This window comes from Acinonyx jubatus, chromosome X, assembly GCF_027475565.1.
Source record: "Acinonyx jubatus isolate Ajub_Pintada_27869175 chromosome X, VMU_Ajub_asm_v1.0, whole genome shotgun sequence".
NCBI classification, from domain to species: Eukaryota; Metazoa; Chordata; class Mammalia; order Carnivora; family Felidae; genus Acinonyx; species Acinonyx jubatus.
The window spans coordinates 40,866,572-40,883,349 of NC_069389.1; the positions used below are offsets into that span (position 1 = coordinate 40,866,572).

General features: G+C 49.1%; 2 protein-coding genes across 3 annotated transcripts in view; one reads left to right on the top strand and one right to left on the bottom strand.

Moving 5' to 3' along the window:
- Nucleotides 1–16,778, bottom strand: part of SYN1 (synapsin I) — a 51,134-nt gene that overhangs the window by 10,198 nt on the left and 24,158 nt on the right. The gene's annotated exons all lie outside the window — the stretch shown is intronic.
- On the top strand, nt 323–4,371 carry TIMP1 (TIMP metallopeptidase inhibitor 1). The gene is made up of 6 exons (XM_027054006.2): nt 323–482; nt 1,316–1,444; nt 2,453–2,532; nt 2,717–2,843; nt 3,123–3,247; nt 4,098–4,371. The coding sequence occupies exons 1-6, from the start codon at nt 341–343 to the stop codon at nt 4,266–4,268; spliced, it is 774 nt and encodes a 257-aa protein (XP_026909807.2). The 5' UTR covers nt 323–340; the 3' UTR covers nt 4,269–4,371.

A 16,778-nucleotide genomic window follows, 5' to 3' on the forward strand; every position in this document is an offset into this window, starting at 1 on the left:
AAGACATGCTTACTAAAAGGATGGACTAACTCAGGCTTCGGCCACGGGGATTTTGGGGGATGTGGGTGATGGGGTAGACTTTGGAGAGAGTTTGGAGACTTCAGGGAATTGCCCTGAGTGCTGGGGGGGGGGGGTAGGGGGTAGTCCTGCCTCTAAGCCCTCCCCAGAGGCTGCCTGGAAGGACTAGTGTCGGACGATGGATGGATTGACAGATGGACAAACGTGGAGATGGGGGCGGGTGGCCAGGGCGAGGCCCAGCGGGAGGGAGAGGAGGAGGGCGCATCTCCTTTTCGGCAGCCCTTGCTTGGCCCGCCCCTTGGCCTCCACGGAGGGTGGGCGGATGAGTAATGCATCCAGGAAGCCTGGAGGCCTGTGGTTTCCGCACCACTGCCACCCCCGCCCCTCGAGTGGACATTTATCCTCCGCTGCTCAGGCCCTGCCACTGTCGCCTCAGACCCAGCGCCTGGAGAGATCCACCAGAGGTAGGCAGGGGCCTGGGAGGCCCGCGGGGCCTGAAGCTTGGCCGGAGCTTTCCTGCTGGACGTCTGGCCACTCAGCCTGGCCGGGGGGTACCAGGACTCTGGGCTGGTTCAGGGGAGGAGGGCGGGAGTGGGGGGGGTGGTGGTGCTGGAACTTCTCCCCCAATTCCCACACTCCAGACTCCTTGGAACCCTGATCTCTATCCCCGACTCCTCCAAACCCATGAGCCCCCTAATATCACAGCTGCCTCCCAGGCTGCCAACTCCCCTAAATTCCCTCACTGCCCCCCAACCCTCCTAAATCCCCAACTCCACGACCTTCCCTGCTCCCAAATCCCTCAGGCACCCCGATCCCTGAAGCCTCCAAACTCTCTGAACCCCCAACCTCCTCCGGACTCCTCAGCTTCTCTCCACTCCCCCCATCTCACTATGCACAACCCTGAAACCCCAAACTCCCCTGGCTCCCTGAACCCCAAATTCCTCACCCCAGCTTCTTGACCTTCTGACTTCCCAACGTCCCTAAATCCTGCAAACCCTCTGCCCCCTTATTCTGCAAACACCACAGCCTTGTAGCCCGCCCCCTCGCCCTCCCCCCCCCATCCCCCGACTCTCCCAATCTGTGAAATTGCAGGAGCTCCACAAGTCCTAGACTCTCCCAACCCCCGACCCTCTGCCCTCTCGGCTCCTCTGGGCTCCAAGATCCCCACCCCCCTTAAAATCTCCACTGCCCCCCCAACCCCTCAAGCCCGGAGTGCGGCGGCTTAATCCCGTTCCAGGCTGGGGAGGGCACTGCCCACCTCGCAGAGGACCGCTGACCCCTCCTCCCCACCCCGCAGAACCCACCATGGCACCCTTGGCGCCCCTGGCCTCCTGCATCCTGTTGTTGCTGTGGCTGGCAGCCCCCAGCCGGGCCTGTACCTGTGCCCCACTCCACCCGCAGACCGCCTTCTGCAGCTCAGACTTCAGTAAGTGTGCCCCACTCTGCCTGCACACTCTGTGCGTTTGCTTTTGGGGGGTTCACAGTGGTGCCGACCCCTGGAACAAGTCCACTCAGCCCTGCACTGACTCTGCTTTAGCCGCACCGGCATCCTTGTGCTTCCTTGATTACTCTGAGCCCAATCCCACCTCCGGGGGCCTTTGTACTGGCAGCTTCCTCTGCCTGGTACACCCTCCCCCCCACACCCCAGGTATCCACACGGGTGGTGGCCTCTGATGTCAGGATGGCCTTCCCTGTTCAAAATTTATATATATATGTATGTGTGTGTGTGTATATATATATATGTACACACACACACACACACACACACACACATAAAGTTTATTTATTTATTTTGAGAGATAGAGAGAGAAGGAGCAGGGGGAGGGCCAGAGAAAGAGGGAGAGAGACAATCCCAGCACGGAGGCTGACTAGGGTTCGAACTCACCAATGGTGAGATCATGACCTTTGCTGAAACCAAGAGCCAGTCACGTAACCAACAGAGCCACCCAGGTGCCCCCCTCCCTGTTCAGGATTTTAACCCCTGTCCCCTGTACCCCCTGATCACCATGTCTGAAATTCCTCATCGCACTAAATACTTTGTAACATTCCATGTACTTATTATTTCGCTTGTGTTTAGCCTCCTTCTGGCTGGAATGTGAGCTCCACAAGGGGGGGGGGGGTTCTGTGTTTTGTTCACTGTTGTGTTCCTAACACCCAGAACAGTGCCTGGCGCACAGCAGGCTCTGAAATATTTGTTGAGTGAATGAACACATGATGAATATATGAAAAAGGCTTAATTTTAAGCAGCGCCTGGCAAAGAGTAGTCGCTCAATATACCAATCAAATCAATTAACCGGTGTGTAAATAGCTTAATGAGCTGACATCTAGCGATCCCTATTTAAGTATGTGCTTCGCCGGTATTAGTATTTGATTATTTTATTTTATTGGCTCCTGCAGTCCATTTGACTCGTCTCTCCCCCCTCCTCTCCTGCAGTCATCAGGGCCAAGTTCGTGGGGACCGCAGAAGTCAACCAGACTGCCTTAAGCCAGCGTTATGAGATCAAGATGACCAAGGTATTCCTCCTGCCCTTTTCCCAGCAGTTCCTAACATCTTCCTTCCCGTCAAAGTAAAAGCCAAGGGCCACCGGTTTGTCGAGGAAGTTGGCTGTGATGTCAGGATGCTCTATGACTTCAGGGAAGAACGTGGAGGGGGAGGATTATAGCAGTAAAAGAGATTCTTCCCCTCACCTATCGGCAGATGTTCAAAGGGTTCAGCGCCTTGGGGGATGCCTCTGACATCCGGTTCGTCTACACCCCCACCGCGGAGAGCGTCTGCGGATACTTCCACAGGTCCCAGAACCGCAGCGAGGAGTTTCTCATCGCCGGTGAGTCCCCGCCCCCTCGTCCTGTGCCACGCCGGCCCGTCCCTCTGACGCCGCCTGGCGCCGCGAGGGGGCGAGGCTCCGAGGGACTGGTCCCAGTTGAAATGGGAACCGCCCCAATTTCAGCCTATCGGAAGGCGGGGGGGTGGGGGGGGGCTTTTGCCCAGCGGGGGTCTGTGCGCCCGGGACGCCAATCAGGCGCCGCCCTACCCTCCCTCCCCCCCCCCCCCACCGACGCCGGCCCAGCTGATCAGCTGCTGCCTCTTGCCCCCTGCCCCCCAGGAAAACTGCGGAACGGACACCTGCACATCAATACCTGCAGTTACGTGGTTCCCTGGAACAGTCTGAGTTCCTCTCAGCGCCGGGGCTTCACCAAGACCTATGCTGCTGGCTGCGAAGAATGCACGGTGAGTACCTGGGCCCTGCCCGCCACCTGGAGAGCGGTCCTTGGGTTCTTACCCAAACCCTGGCTTCTTTCTTGCTCCTCCTGACCATTCCTTGTCCGTATGGCTGCTCCCCAAACCCTAGTGCTGTCCCTGATCTCTCTTGCTGGTCCCCTGAAACCTGAGACTGGAAATTCTGGTTCTTCTTTGCTCTGTGTCTTGTACCTGGGGATTCGCTGTTCCCTGGACTTTCTGGCTGCTTCCTGTCCCTCTAAATCCCCCTTGGGACTATTTTCTAGTCCCTCTGTCTATTCTTGACCCCCCAGGGATTGTTTCTTGGTTCCCTAGAATGTTCTCCAGGAACCCAAAGCGCCGATCCCCCAACCCACTGACTCCTCCCCAGCACATCTGATTATTTCTCTGTAGCTCTGACTGCTCCGTACACAAGGGTGTGTTACATTGCCCTTCCAGCCATTCCAAGACTATTTTCTGGTGGCCCTGAATGTCCTCTGATCCCAGTGACTGTGTGTCTGAGCCCCATGGCTCTATTCTATGCCTGTGCCCCACTGGCCAGCTGTTCCCCGCTACTACTGCTGCTTGTTCCCTATCCTATGGAATAGTTTCCCTGGAAAACTGTCTGACCGCCCCCCCCCCCCCATGACTGTTCTCCAGCCGCCATTCCAGGAAACTGATCAGTTCCCTGGATTACCATCACCTTGCCAAGCCCAGTGCCTGTTCCTCCAATGGGAGGGGCTGTTCTCAAGTCTCTCCCCAGGTGGGGCAACACCAGGTCTCCCTAGGCAGCTGAGTGTTGAAAACTGAGTAGGGGCGGGAGGCGAAGCCCTCAGAGATGTGCCTCCCTCCCCTTCTCTAGGTATTTTCCTGTTCATCCATCCCCTGCAAACTGCAGAATGACACTCACTGCTTGTGGACAGACCAGTTCCTCACAGGCACTGACAAGGGTTTCCAGAGCCGCCACCTTGCCTGCCTGCCAAGAGAGCCAGGGATATGCACCTGGCAGTCCCTGAGGACCCGGATGGCCTGAATCCGGCCCCCAGCGGAAGCTGAAGCCTGCACAGTGTTCACCCCATTTCCCACTCCTGTCTTTCTTTATCCCAAACAATGAAATAAACAACTACCATCCAGCAGGCAGTGTCCCCGTGTAATGTGTGGGAACAAAGCCATGTCACTGATGACCCGGTGGGAGCACCCTGGGACCAATGCCGAGGGAGTGGGGGATGCGAAATCGGCTTTGTATATTTGTACATAAAATTTGAGGTACTGATGGGGCGCCTGGGTGGCTCACTTAGTTTGGCATCCGGCTTCGGCTCAGGTCACGATCGCACGGTTCGTGGGTTCGAGCCCTGTGTTGGGCTCTGTGCTGACAGCTCAGAGCCTGGAACCTGCTTCGGATTCTGGGTCTTCCTCTCTCTCTGCCCCTCCCCCACTCAGGCTCTGTCTCTCTCTCTCTCTCTCTCTCTCTCTCTCTCTCTCTCTCTTTCTCGAGAATAAAAAAACATTAAAAAAAATTGAGGTACTGGTAATAATCGTCTACCTTGGCATTAACATTGGCAATCTTTAACATCAGTACTGGCCATTCAACCTGCATCATCAACCACAATTCACTGGACAATCTCTCTGCTTGGTACTTTGGAACATTTTACTAGACTAATTTATACTTCCTATTTGCACAGGGCTCTCTAGAAAATTATCCCACTACTGACAGATCACCGTCTCACTGGCAAATTCCTCTATTCACAAATCCCTTCCAGTTGACAAGCTCATTGACAAATGTCTTATCAATTGGCCAACGGAACGGCTCTCGTCCCTTGGGCACTGTCCTGATGTCATTGAGGAGGATGTCCTGTCCCATCCAGATCTGTAGGTGTTACTGTCCACACCTTTGGCTTTTTACTGTGAGTCTGACTTGAGTGAAAGAGGAAACCTCCAGGGGGGCTCAGGGCCCCCACAATACCCCTCCCAGCCAGGGACTCTGGAAGAAGGGGTAGCTCTGGCTTCCCCCGGCCACCCCATGGCCTGTGGGAGATTCCTTGGAAGTGGCTGTTTGCGGAATAGGAGGGATGAGGAGAAGGTGCGATCTGGAGATCCCCAAGCTCTGTCCTTCTCCCCCTTCCCCTACCTCTCCTCGCCTCACTCTGACCACCTCTGAAGGAAATACCGACAGCAGTGAAGTGCAGGTGGGGTTCAAAATGGGGACCAACCACATGTGTCAGCCCATCCCTCACCCCGCACGTACCTCCTCCTACACAGCTGTTCCCTCACCAAAGCCGGGGGCTCTACACCCAAACCTCACCTTTCTGGTTCATCCTCCCCCATAAAAGCTGAGTGATGACTCTTCCCCAGCACATCTGATTATTGTTCTGCAGCTCTGACTGCCCCCCACATGAGGCTGTGTTACGTTGCCCTTCTGACTATTCCAAGTCTTAGGCCATCCTGTTCATGCCTCCCTGGGGCCTTCCCCATCCCTGGCTCCTGTCCCCTCCACTCCAAAGATCCTCATTCGAGTGAGGCCCCTGGAAACCACAATTTCAGACTGATGCAAACATTTAACAGAACACTCAAGTGTCCTGTCGGCCTCGATCTGCTTGAAAAAGATCCCAATGCATCTTTGGTGAAGGAGAGGACCCCCAAATTCCCTCCTGTCAGACTACACTCTGCTCCTAACAAGAAGAAGCCAGGTTTCCTCCAGGGAATTCTGGGTCAGCAAGCTGGCCCCCCGGATCCTCTGGCACTCCTGGGAGATTCCCCCAGGGCCCAAGTATGTCCTAGATCGGGATGGGTAGACTTTGGGGTGCCTGGGTGACTCAGTTGGTTAAGTGTCCGACTTCAGCTCAGGTCACAATCTCGTGGTTCATGGGTTTGAGCCCTGCGTCGGGCTCTGCGCTGACAACTCGGAGCCTGGAACTTGTTTCAGATTCTGTGTCTCCCCTTCTCTCTGCCCCTCCCCCACTCACGCTCTGTCTCTCTCACTCTCAAATATGGAGAAATGTTTAAAAATTTTTTACAAAGGATGGGTAGATTTTGAGCACTCAGGGCCTATCTGCCTGTGCAGGGGACACCCACTGCAGTGACAATTTCTACCTGAACATCTACATCTTGGGTATGCCCTGGGAGGATCTAAACCCTGTCCGCTAAAAGGGGCAAATGGCAGCCTTCGCGGATGGGTTTGACTGTAAGGGCCCTGGTGGCCCTTGTCGCTACTGGCTCAGCAGCTCTTACCAGTTTACCAAATCCTAGTATCGGCTCCCTGTATTGCTAGACTGTTGTTCCCTGACCCCAGGACCCATTTCCTGAGCCCTCAGCTATTTTAATCCCTGGGAGGAAGGTGAAGCAGAAGGAGGCAGTGGAAAAGGTGGTGCCCTGGATAGAGACGTCAATGCTTCGTGGATAGGGTTGACCACCAGGCCCTACTGAGGCCAGAACAGCATAGGAGGCCTCCTCCCCCAGACCCTGGCAGGAGCTCCTGGCAGGATATCTGTAGTCCTGGGGTCAATACATCCCCCCTTCACTCTTCTAGAAAATCCACCACGGGGCGCCTGGGTGGCTCAGTCTACAGCTCAGAGCCTGGAGTCTGCTTCAGATTCTGTGTCTCCCTCTCTCTCTGCCCTTCCCCCATTCATTCTCTCTCTCTCTCAAAAATAAACAAACATTAAAAAATTTAAAAAAAAAAGGATTTTAAAAAAGTTCACTAAAGTGAGTGAGTTACCCCCCTCCCCCACACTCCAGCATTCCATGTATCTGGGTGTGAATTTCTGCTTGGGAGAGACTGATGGCTGAGAGAAAGCACACGGGGGAAGTGTGATAGCCTTGTGACACGTGCAGCATGGTGGGGGGGCGGTACAGCTCAGTGGGTAGCCTGGGGGCCAGCCCTTCCCTCACCTGAGGCTCAATACTTCTCCGTGGAAAATGGGCCTCACAGTCCCTACCCAGAATCCTTCTGAGGTCTGTGCTAGGTTTGGAGGATGATTAAAGGGTGTGTTTGCCCCTTGGGTACTTTTTCAGGTCAAAACACGAAACTCTCATAATAATAACTTCATGTGAAATCTTTCTGACAGTGACTTCATTTCTAGCCGGGCCGCGTGTAGTGCTTAAGAACATGAATGCTGGAGCCAGGTCATTTGCAATTCAGATCCTGCCCCTTCCATGCACTGGGTCTGTGTCTTTGGGGGAATCACATTACCCCTTTGTGCCTCAGTTTCCACATCTGTAAAACAGGGATAAAAAGAATGCCTAACTTGCAGGGACAATGTGAACGTTAAATGAGGGAGTACATGTAAAATGTACTGGGCACGTAGCACTTACAAGTATTAGTTAGTAGTAGTATGATAAATGTCATTTAATGTAAAGCTTTGGTAGTGATAATTTGTATCAGTATTGATTATTTACAATATTGGAAATAATGTATAATACCAGTAATACTAATTTAATGCACTCTGGAAACCTTAGTTTAACTCGTGATCCTGATAATCCCCCCAGAGATGTTACAAATATTTAATAGGCTCATTTGTAATGTTTTTCTTATCACTCTGAAGCCTATATACTTCTTCCCGGTGCACAAGTCTCCCCAACTGAAAAATACCAATGCTTTAAAAGATTTCTAAGAAAACTCCTCCTCCCCAGTGATAATATTCCCCACTATGAAGTCCTTACTGTGGATGATGAATCAGCATACTTACAAGTCTCTTCTGTTCCCAAGAATGCAGGTGACAAATTTCTAAGGTCAACTCTTTCCTTGGAAGAGTTCCCTCTCCTCACTGTACAAGTCCCCTCTTTCACAAATACCCCATAACAAATACCCCTGTTGAGCTACCTACCACCTTATTCATAAATATCCCATTGACATATCCCCATGGATGATCTCCATTAACAAATCTCCCCATTCAAAAATACCTAGCGGCAATCTATCACCCACTGATGGATCCCACTGACAAATATCTCTCTTCATAATTACCCACCATTTGCATATCCCCTACTGACCACTCAGTTGACAAACCTATAAATGTCTTTCTATGACATAATTCCCACTGACAATCTTTTTTTAAAAGATTTTATTTTAACTAATCTCTATGCTTAACATGGGGCTTGAACTTACAACCCAGAGATCAAGAGTCGCATGCTGCACTGATTGAGCCAGCCAGACACCCCCTCCCGTTGACAATCTTTATTGACAAATCTCCCTATTCCTTTATCTAGACCCACTGACACATCTCCCCATTCAGACATGTGCATCGAAATTCCCTCCTTGTCCAATCTTCCCATTCAGAAATACCAACCATTGATATCTATCAATGATAAGCCCATTTAAAAATCTTTCCATTCATTGAAACACACCCTTCCTCGGGGCGCCTGGGTGGCTCGGTCGGTTAAGCGTCAGACTTCGGCTCAGGTCATGATCTCACGGTCCGTGAGTTCGAGCCCCGCGTCGGGCTGTGTGCTGACAGCTCGGAGCCTAGGGCCTGTTTCGGATTCTGTGTCTCCCTCTCTCTTTGCCCCTCCCCTGTTCATGCTCTGTCTCTCTCTGTCTCAAAAATAAACGTTAAAAAAAATTAAAAAAAAAAGAAACACACCCCTCCATATAGCCCCTATTGGTCGACCCTCATTGAAATCTCCCCATTGAAATTTCGCTATCCTTAGATATGTCTAATTGGAAAATCCCCTTGCTGGAACAGCTCCCAATCTATTACTATATTACGGTATTACCATATATGATGACACATCTCTTCCCACCCCCCAGTGACAGATGAAGAGGTAGATTTCTTTTCCTTTTTTTAAAGCTTTTTAAAAAAATTTTAAATAATCTCTACACTCAATGTGGGGCTTGAACTCACAACCCCGGGATTAAGAGTTGCATGCTCCACTGACTGAGCCAGCCAGGTGCCCCAAATGAAGAAGTAGATTTCTATAATAAGACCAGCCCTTTCTCTTCTCAATAGTGACTGACACCTATGTCTCACTGTTCAGCCCTGGACACTTCCTATACAGTACTGGTGAAATCTGAAGACCACCTCTTATCACACTGTAGAGCTCCCACCAAAGGAAACATTTAGGACACAAGTTGCCTTTCAGTGTGGGAATGAAGGCGGAGATTTTTTTAAAAAGGGAAGATAGGTTGAAAGTCTGTATAAGAAGCCATTAGAACCTCAGATACACTCCCGAACTCCTAATCCCCACTCCAGTAGAAGGAACTGAAAGAATAAAATAGAGGGTTCATGTGGGCAGGAATGCCCAGACTGTACTACCTGTTGTTGACTACTTATCTACCACTGGGTGCCTCATGCTGAACCTTTGTGGAGAGCTTACAGCTCTGATGGATGGAGGTGGGGCCATTGGCCAGTGGCCCAGACTCAGTGTCCTTTCCCCCCACAATGGGGGCCTCCCCATGACCCCAGGCCCCTGGAAAGCAGTAGTGTTAGACAGGAGCTTCCCGAATCCTCTCCTGACTGGGGGGAGCTGGGCCAGAGAAAGATCATTCTTTCTTTTTAAAGTTTATTTTTTTTGAGGGGGAGCAGGGGCAGAGAGAGAGGGCGCGAGAGAGAATCCCAAGCAGGCTCTATGCTGTCAGCGTGAAGCCTGATGTGGGGCTTGAACTCACGAACCATGAGGTCATGACCTGAGCCAGACACTCAATGGAGCCACCCAGGCATCCCAATATTTTTTCTTTTTCCTTTGTTTTTTGTAAGCTCTATGCCCAACATGGGGCTTGAACTCACAACCCTGAGATCAAGGGTCACATACTCCACTGGCTGAACCAGCCAGGTGCCCCTCATTCATTTTTTTTAAAGATCACTCCTCAACCCTCCCCCCACGTATGCTTCTCAAGCTCCTGCCATGAATCCTGCCTTCCTGCTGGTCACTGCTTTGCTCCTGGCTGTCTGTGACCACCCTTGGGCAAGCCTTCAGACGCTACCATCCACACCCCCATGCTATTTATTGTAACTCAGACATGGATAAGTCTAGGCAGGCTTCCAACCAGGGGCTCAACAGTGAGGTTCCAGAAGGGTAGATAAAACCCCCTGAGGTGGTAGAACCTGCAGGGGGGTTGCTCTGCACATTTTTTTTCAGAAGTCTTAGGGATGGGGGAAATCTTGAACTCAAAAGGGCTTCCTGACACATTTCTCCCATCCCTAGTTCTCGTGGCTTAATTCCTGGGGCTCATCCTCCTCACTGAGACTAGGAGGCATCATGAGTTCAAATCATGTAGGTACTTTGCCCACATCTTCCTCATACCTGTCTCCCCACCAAAATACAAGCCCCTTGGGGAGCCTGGGTGGCTTGGTCGGTTAAGTGTCCGACTTCGGCTCAGGTCATGATCTCACGGTCCGTGAGTTCGAGCCCCGCGTCGGGCTCTGTGCTGACAGCTCAGAGCCTGGAGCCTGTTTCAGATTCTGTGTCTCCCTCTCTCTCTGCCCCTCCCCTGTTCATGCTCTGTCTCTCTCTGTCTCAAAAATAAATAAATGTTAAAAAAAATTAAAAAAACCAAAAACCAAAAAACAAAACAAAACAAAAAAACAAAATACAAGCCCCTTGACCCTGCTCTGGCTGAGGAAATGGGGTGGGTCTCTGAGACCCAAAAGCTACTGATGTGATACTAAGATCCCATCCCCTCACCCCATAAATGCTCCTCAGTTTCAGTGTCCCTCTCCCTTTCCTCACTTCACAGACAATCAAGGTTCCTAAAGAGATTTTGAACCTCTGCTTCATAGAAGTACCAGAATATAAAGAACGATGTGGTTATATCTATCTACATGGCCACCAAGAACAGCTGTGGGGATATTCATGAGTAGAGTCTCTACCCTGCATGGACTCCTCTCCTCAAGCTTCTCCCCATATCAGCCCTGGAACAAGGTATCCCTTCCCCAGGGTATTTTCTCAGAAGTGCTCCCCCCTCCCCAGGATACTGTGCTCCCCGTTTAGGCCAATCACAGCAAATTCTGTCCCCAACCCATACTGTCCTGAATCTTCAGGATTGACCACTTGTGGGTCACAGGTAGTCCTAGCCAAGGGACATCTGGTCACACTTTACTGACCCCCAAGAGTCAGACATGACATCTGTCCCCTCTAGGCTCTTTGAGGGATGGGAACTTGCACTTCAAGAAATGAGTGGTGTATCCTTGGAAGGGGCTCAGAGGGGAGCATATCAGGGAGGCTTCCTGAATATCTGCAGGAAAGGGGGTCATTGGGCTCTGAGTGTGCCTCTCACGGATGCCTGCAGCCATAGCCCCACTCTTCCCTGTTCGGTGCTCTCCGTCCCCTCTGCCATCCCCTGCTCCTTTGCCAGGTTCCCCATTCCCTGCCCCCCTGGTCCTTCTCCATGTTCCCTATCCCTCTCTCCCTGTTCCTGCTCCCTCTCCTTGCTCTCTTCTTTCCACCCTGCTCCCTGCTCCTCCCCCGTTTCCCCACCGTGAGCTATTCCTTTTCACTGTTCCCCGGCCCCTCCGCCCATTCTTAGTGCCTACTACTCTTCTCTCCCAGGACTGAAAGCCACGAGAAGCATGGGGAGCAATGTTCTGCCCAACCACATCTACATGCCTCCCTACCTAAATCCCAACCTTGTGCAGTGTCCATGGAGGGACACCTGTCGATTTGAACATGGGCAAGAACATGACGCCGGGAACTTGGCTGCCTTCCCTGGTGACCCAATATCTGCTGTTGAACCCTCAAGTACAGCAGCCTTGGACCTGGACTTCTACTCGGCCACAGTGAGTTGGGGACTCTCCACCTTGTAAGCCTCCTCAAGTCCCACCGGCTTCCCACAACTGTCCCCTCAAGCCTCCCCAAAAGACCGTCACCTTCCAACTGTGCCGGGGATCTATTTGGTCATGTAGTGTTTCTTTAAAAAAAGTTTTTATGTTTATTTATTTTTGAGAGAGAGGGAGAGGCAGAGTGTGAGCAGGGGAGGGGCAGAGAGAGAGAAGGAGACACAGAATCCGAAGCAGGCTCCAGGCTCCGAGCTGTCAGCACAGAGCCCGACGCGGGGCTCAAACTCACGAACTGTGAGCTCATGACCTGAGCCGAAGTCGGATGCTTCACCAACTGAGCCACCCAGGCGCCCCTGGTCATGTAGTGTTCCTTGATCTGGATGCAGGCGATGGGAACGTGTTCGCTTTGGGAAATTTTAAGCAGCTGCACACTTGTGATGTGTCTGCTTTTCTGGACTTGTTATATCTCAGTGAAATTGGCCCCTCAAAAGAAAACTCCCCACATTATTAACACATCTCCCGTGTCCCTCCCTTCACTTCCTCACTCCCTCATGCCCTCTCCCTTTCACACACACCCACATCCCTGACACTGTTGATTCTCACTCCCAAGCACCCTCTCTTTCCCCACTGCACAGGGACCATGAATCCTGGGCCCAGAGAAGGGACTGGATCCAGAGAGGCCTTGGGGTAGGACTTCATCTGTTCCATTGTGAGCCCTCTATAAATACTTGCCGAGCCCTGAGTCAGCTGGAGTGTAGGCAGCAAGGGAGGGGAGGTCCCTATTCCTGCAGCAGCCCCCACCGCTAGGTCCGCTTGACCAAAAATCAGATCACTCCGCTATAGGGAAGCTGGGGTTAAAAGAAGTCAGGGCTGTGCTTAACAGAGTCCTCCCGTGTGCCCCATCCCTGACAGGTGACTATTTAGAGATGCTGAGCTGAGCAGCCCTGAGGATTCCTGGTGGCCTGCAGCCTGGATGGGAAGAGACAGGGTAGCAGAGCCAGAGTCTCGATATGTGCCTCCCACCACGTGATAGAGGATGGGTAACCTTCCAACCAGTGCCTCGAAGTACAGGGTGGGAGCAGACAGCTGCCACAAATCCAGGCCTGGCGTTTGCGCCTTCATGCCGCACAGTGGGGTGGGGGACAAACGAGGAAATGTGAGCGGCAAGCTGGCCTGCGGGAAGTCTAATGCCTGTGCCCCCACCCGCCACCATCACCCACCATTAGCTCTGTCTTCTTCCTGGCCTCTTACGTCATGTTCTTTCTGTCCCTGACAAAAATAGCCTCTACACGGCCACAGAACAGCCACGGGGTGTGACTGCCCTACTAGACACCGGTAGTTAATGAGAAAATATAGTTATTAAAATAGTACTGCATTGGTACAGGTATAGAGAAAGTGACCAGTGGACTGGAACGGTGTCCAGAACCTGCCCCAGAAATACATGAGATTTTAGTGTATGACAGAGAAATTTGAAACTGGATCTCAACCTACTTCATACAAAAATCAGTTCCAGGAGCACCCGGGTGGCTCAGTCGGTTAAGCGGCCGACTTCAGCTCAGGTCACGATCTCAGGGTTCATGAGTTCGAGCCCCGCGTCAGGCTCTGTGCTGACAGCCTGGAGCCTGCTTCGGATTCTGTGTCTCCCTCTTTCTCTGCCCCTCCCCTACTCACGCTCTGTCTCTCTCTGTCTCTCAAAACCAACCAACCAACCAACCAACCAAACACACAAAAACCACAGCTGGGGCGCCTGGGTGGCTCGGTCGATTGACCGACTTCGGCTCAGGTCACAATCTCACAGTTTGTGAGTTCGAGCCCCGCGTCGGGCTCTGTGGAGTCTGGAGCCTGCTTCGGATTCTGTGTCTCCCTCTGTCTCTCTGCCCCTCCCCTGGCTCACACTCTATCTCTGTCTCTCAAAAATAAATAAACATTAAAAAAAGAGAAAATTCCAAAGAGCACACAGAATAAAGATGTTTGTAAGAGTGCTAAAAAAAGAGAAAAATCCATTTCACAACGAGGGAAAATTTGAATGTCAAAAACAAAGCTTGCCACTTTTCATCCACACATTTCCATATGTATATGGGTCTATATCCGGACTTTTAATTTTTTCTTCCTTTAGTCTGTCAGACTGTCTATTCATGTGTCAGCATCATACTGTTTAAATTAGAAAACCTTCATAAAATGTTTTCTGGCAGAGGCATTAGACTCCCTGTGGGCTGTGAGGTCTAATTCCACACCCCCCCCCCAACTCATAGCTTTTCTTTTTTTTTTATGTGGATATTCTTGCATGTCTGCATTTCCATATGAACTTCACTATCAACTTTCATCAGTTGCAGATAAAAGCTTATAGGTATATTTTGGGGGATGACATTGAATTTATGAATTAACACCTGAGAAGGGAAACTGACATCTTTATGATACTAATTCATCCTATCCAAGAACAAGGAATGTCTTTGCATTTGTGTAAGTCTACCTTTGTGTCTTTCAGGAGTGTTTTAAGCTTTTCCTCATGTAAGTTTGCATTACCCCTTGTTGACTTTATCCTGAAGTATTTTATCTTTCATTTGTTATCATAAATGGGGTTTCCTCTTCTATTATGCATTATATCTGGTTGTGTCTATGGAAACTAATTTCTGTTTTTAATGTTTTTATTTATTTTTGAGAGAGAGAGAGTGTGCGCGCATGTGCATATGAGTGGGGGAGGGGCAAAAAGAGGGAGATGGGGATCTGAAGCGGGCTCTGTGCTGACAGCAGAGAGCCCTACGTGGGGCTCGACTCATGAACCATGAGATCATGACCTGAGCTGAAGTTGGATGCTTAACCGACTAAGCCACCCAGGCTCCCCTGAAAACTAATTTCTATATGTTGATTTTATATTCTATTACATTACTGAATTTTTTATTGTTTAAATTAGTTTATTATTGGTTCTCTTGGGGATTTCCAGGGATACTATTGATATTGTCATAAATAGAGATATTTTTGTGCCCTTTTTACCCATTCTTACATCTATAATTATTTTTTCTAGCCTAACTGCATTGGTCTAATACCTCCAGGTACAGTGTTGAAAAGGAGAGGAGACAGCAGGCATCTGCCTTGTTCCTGATCTTAGTGGAAATGCCTTCCATGTTGTCCCATTCAGTTGATGGTAACTTTAGGACTGACATATATAAATTTTATCATGTTAAGAAGTTGTCATGGCACCTGGGTGGCTCAGTCGGTTAAGTGTCCGACTCTTGATTTGGGCTCATGTCCTGGTTTCACCATTCGTGAGTTTGAATCCCGCATCAGGCTCTGTGCTGACAGCACAAGGCCTGCAGGGAATTCTCTGTCTCCCTCTCTCTCTGCCTTTCTCACTCTCTCAAAAATAAATAAATAAACATTAAAAAAATGAGTTATCAGTTGATTTCTATTGTTGAATGATTTTATCATTTTGTCAAAGCCTTTTAAAATATCTATGGAAATAAAATATCTATGGAAAATATCTATGATTGTATGATTTTCTCATTAGATCTATTAATATGTTGCATTATATTAACAAATCACCTATAAAGAACCATCCTTGCATTGCCAGAAGGAAACTCACTTGCTTGGTTATGCTACATAATTTTCTTAATGTAGTTTTGAATTCATTTGCTAATATTTCATTTAGGATTTTTGCATTGATATTCACGAGTGAATATGTGTGCATGATTTTTTGTGTGCAGTCAATGTTATAATTGTTTTAGAAAAACCATGTAGAAGTTTCTTTTCCTCTTCTGTTCTCTGGAACAATTTATTTGTCTTTGGGATTGACTGCTCTTTAACAGTTTGGTAGAATTCTCCTGTGAAACCATCTGGGCCTGATGCTTTCTTATGAAGTAGTTCCTTACTTAGTTCCTCTATTTCTTTTATAGAAATTGGTCTGTTAAGCTCTAATGGGGTCAATTTTGGTAAACTGTGTATCCCTAGGAAATTATCCATTTCATTTAGGTTTTAAATTTTATCTGTTATATGCCTTTTTATATTTTGACTTTTGGAATCATGATAATGTCTTACATTTAAGCCACAGATAGGGGAAAAAAACCTAAAATTTACTATAAGGAGAAACAAATTATATTTGAAATAAAATGAATAATGTAATCATGCTGAATGAACAATAAAATGAGCTAAACCAAGAAACTTTTGAATACAGTATTTTGACTGTATGTCCTCATCTAAAGACCTAAAAAGGGCCAACAAATTTCAAGCTCTACCTTACTGTTTGTTTTTCATAGTGGTATGGATGTTGAAATTCTAAAAATACATCTCTATATTGTAGGATTGAACAAATGAGTAGACACATTGATGATATTGGAGGCTAGGGTTCATGCTGTTATAGAAGAAAAATATAGAATGAGGGAAAGCTAAAAGGAACCCTGTGATGTGTTGGATTAGAATTGGAGGTATCAGTATGAACACATGAAATTATATATATATATATATATATATATATATATATATATATATATATTATATATTCACATATAATATATTCATATATATTTCCCAGCACTATCTAATGACAAGGCCTAGAAGTAAAGATATTCCGATATCAATGAGTACATCTAGCTCCCATATCCTGGCTTTGAAATACTATTATATTAGGGCTGGGAAAGAAAAAAGTATGTCTGGAGGTGATATCAGTGGCCTATAAAAATCCTCTCCTTCGTAAAAGCAATGAGAATAGTAGCAAAAATTGTCAAAATTATTTTTTTCAGAACTCTAGAAAGTGACCAAAGGTTTATAACAATTCAGGAGGCACCTAGTCAGGAAAAATGGCTGAAACTCAGGAAGAACAGTAAGCTTTGTAGCATCTGAAC

Bases quoted from the DNA above. Each gene is read 5' to 3' on its own strand.
- TIMP1 (XM_027054006.2), top strand. From the start codon at position 341: ATGAGTAATGCATCCAGGAAGCCTGGAGGCCTGTGGTTTCCGCACCAC. The intron at 1,445-2,452 runs GTAAGTGTGCCC...CCTCTCCTGCAG, and splicing joins CTTCTGCAGCTCAGACTTCA to TCATCAGGGCCAAGTTCGTG. The intron at 2,533-2,716 runs GTATTCCTCCTG...ACCTATCGGCAG, and splicing joins ATGAGATCAAGATGACCAAG to ATGTTCAAAGGGTTCAGCGC.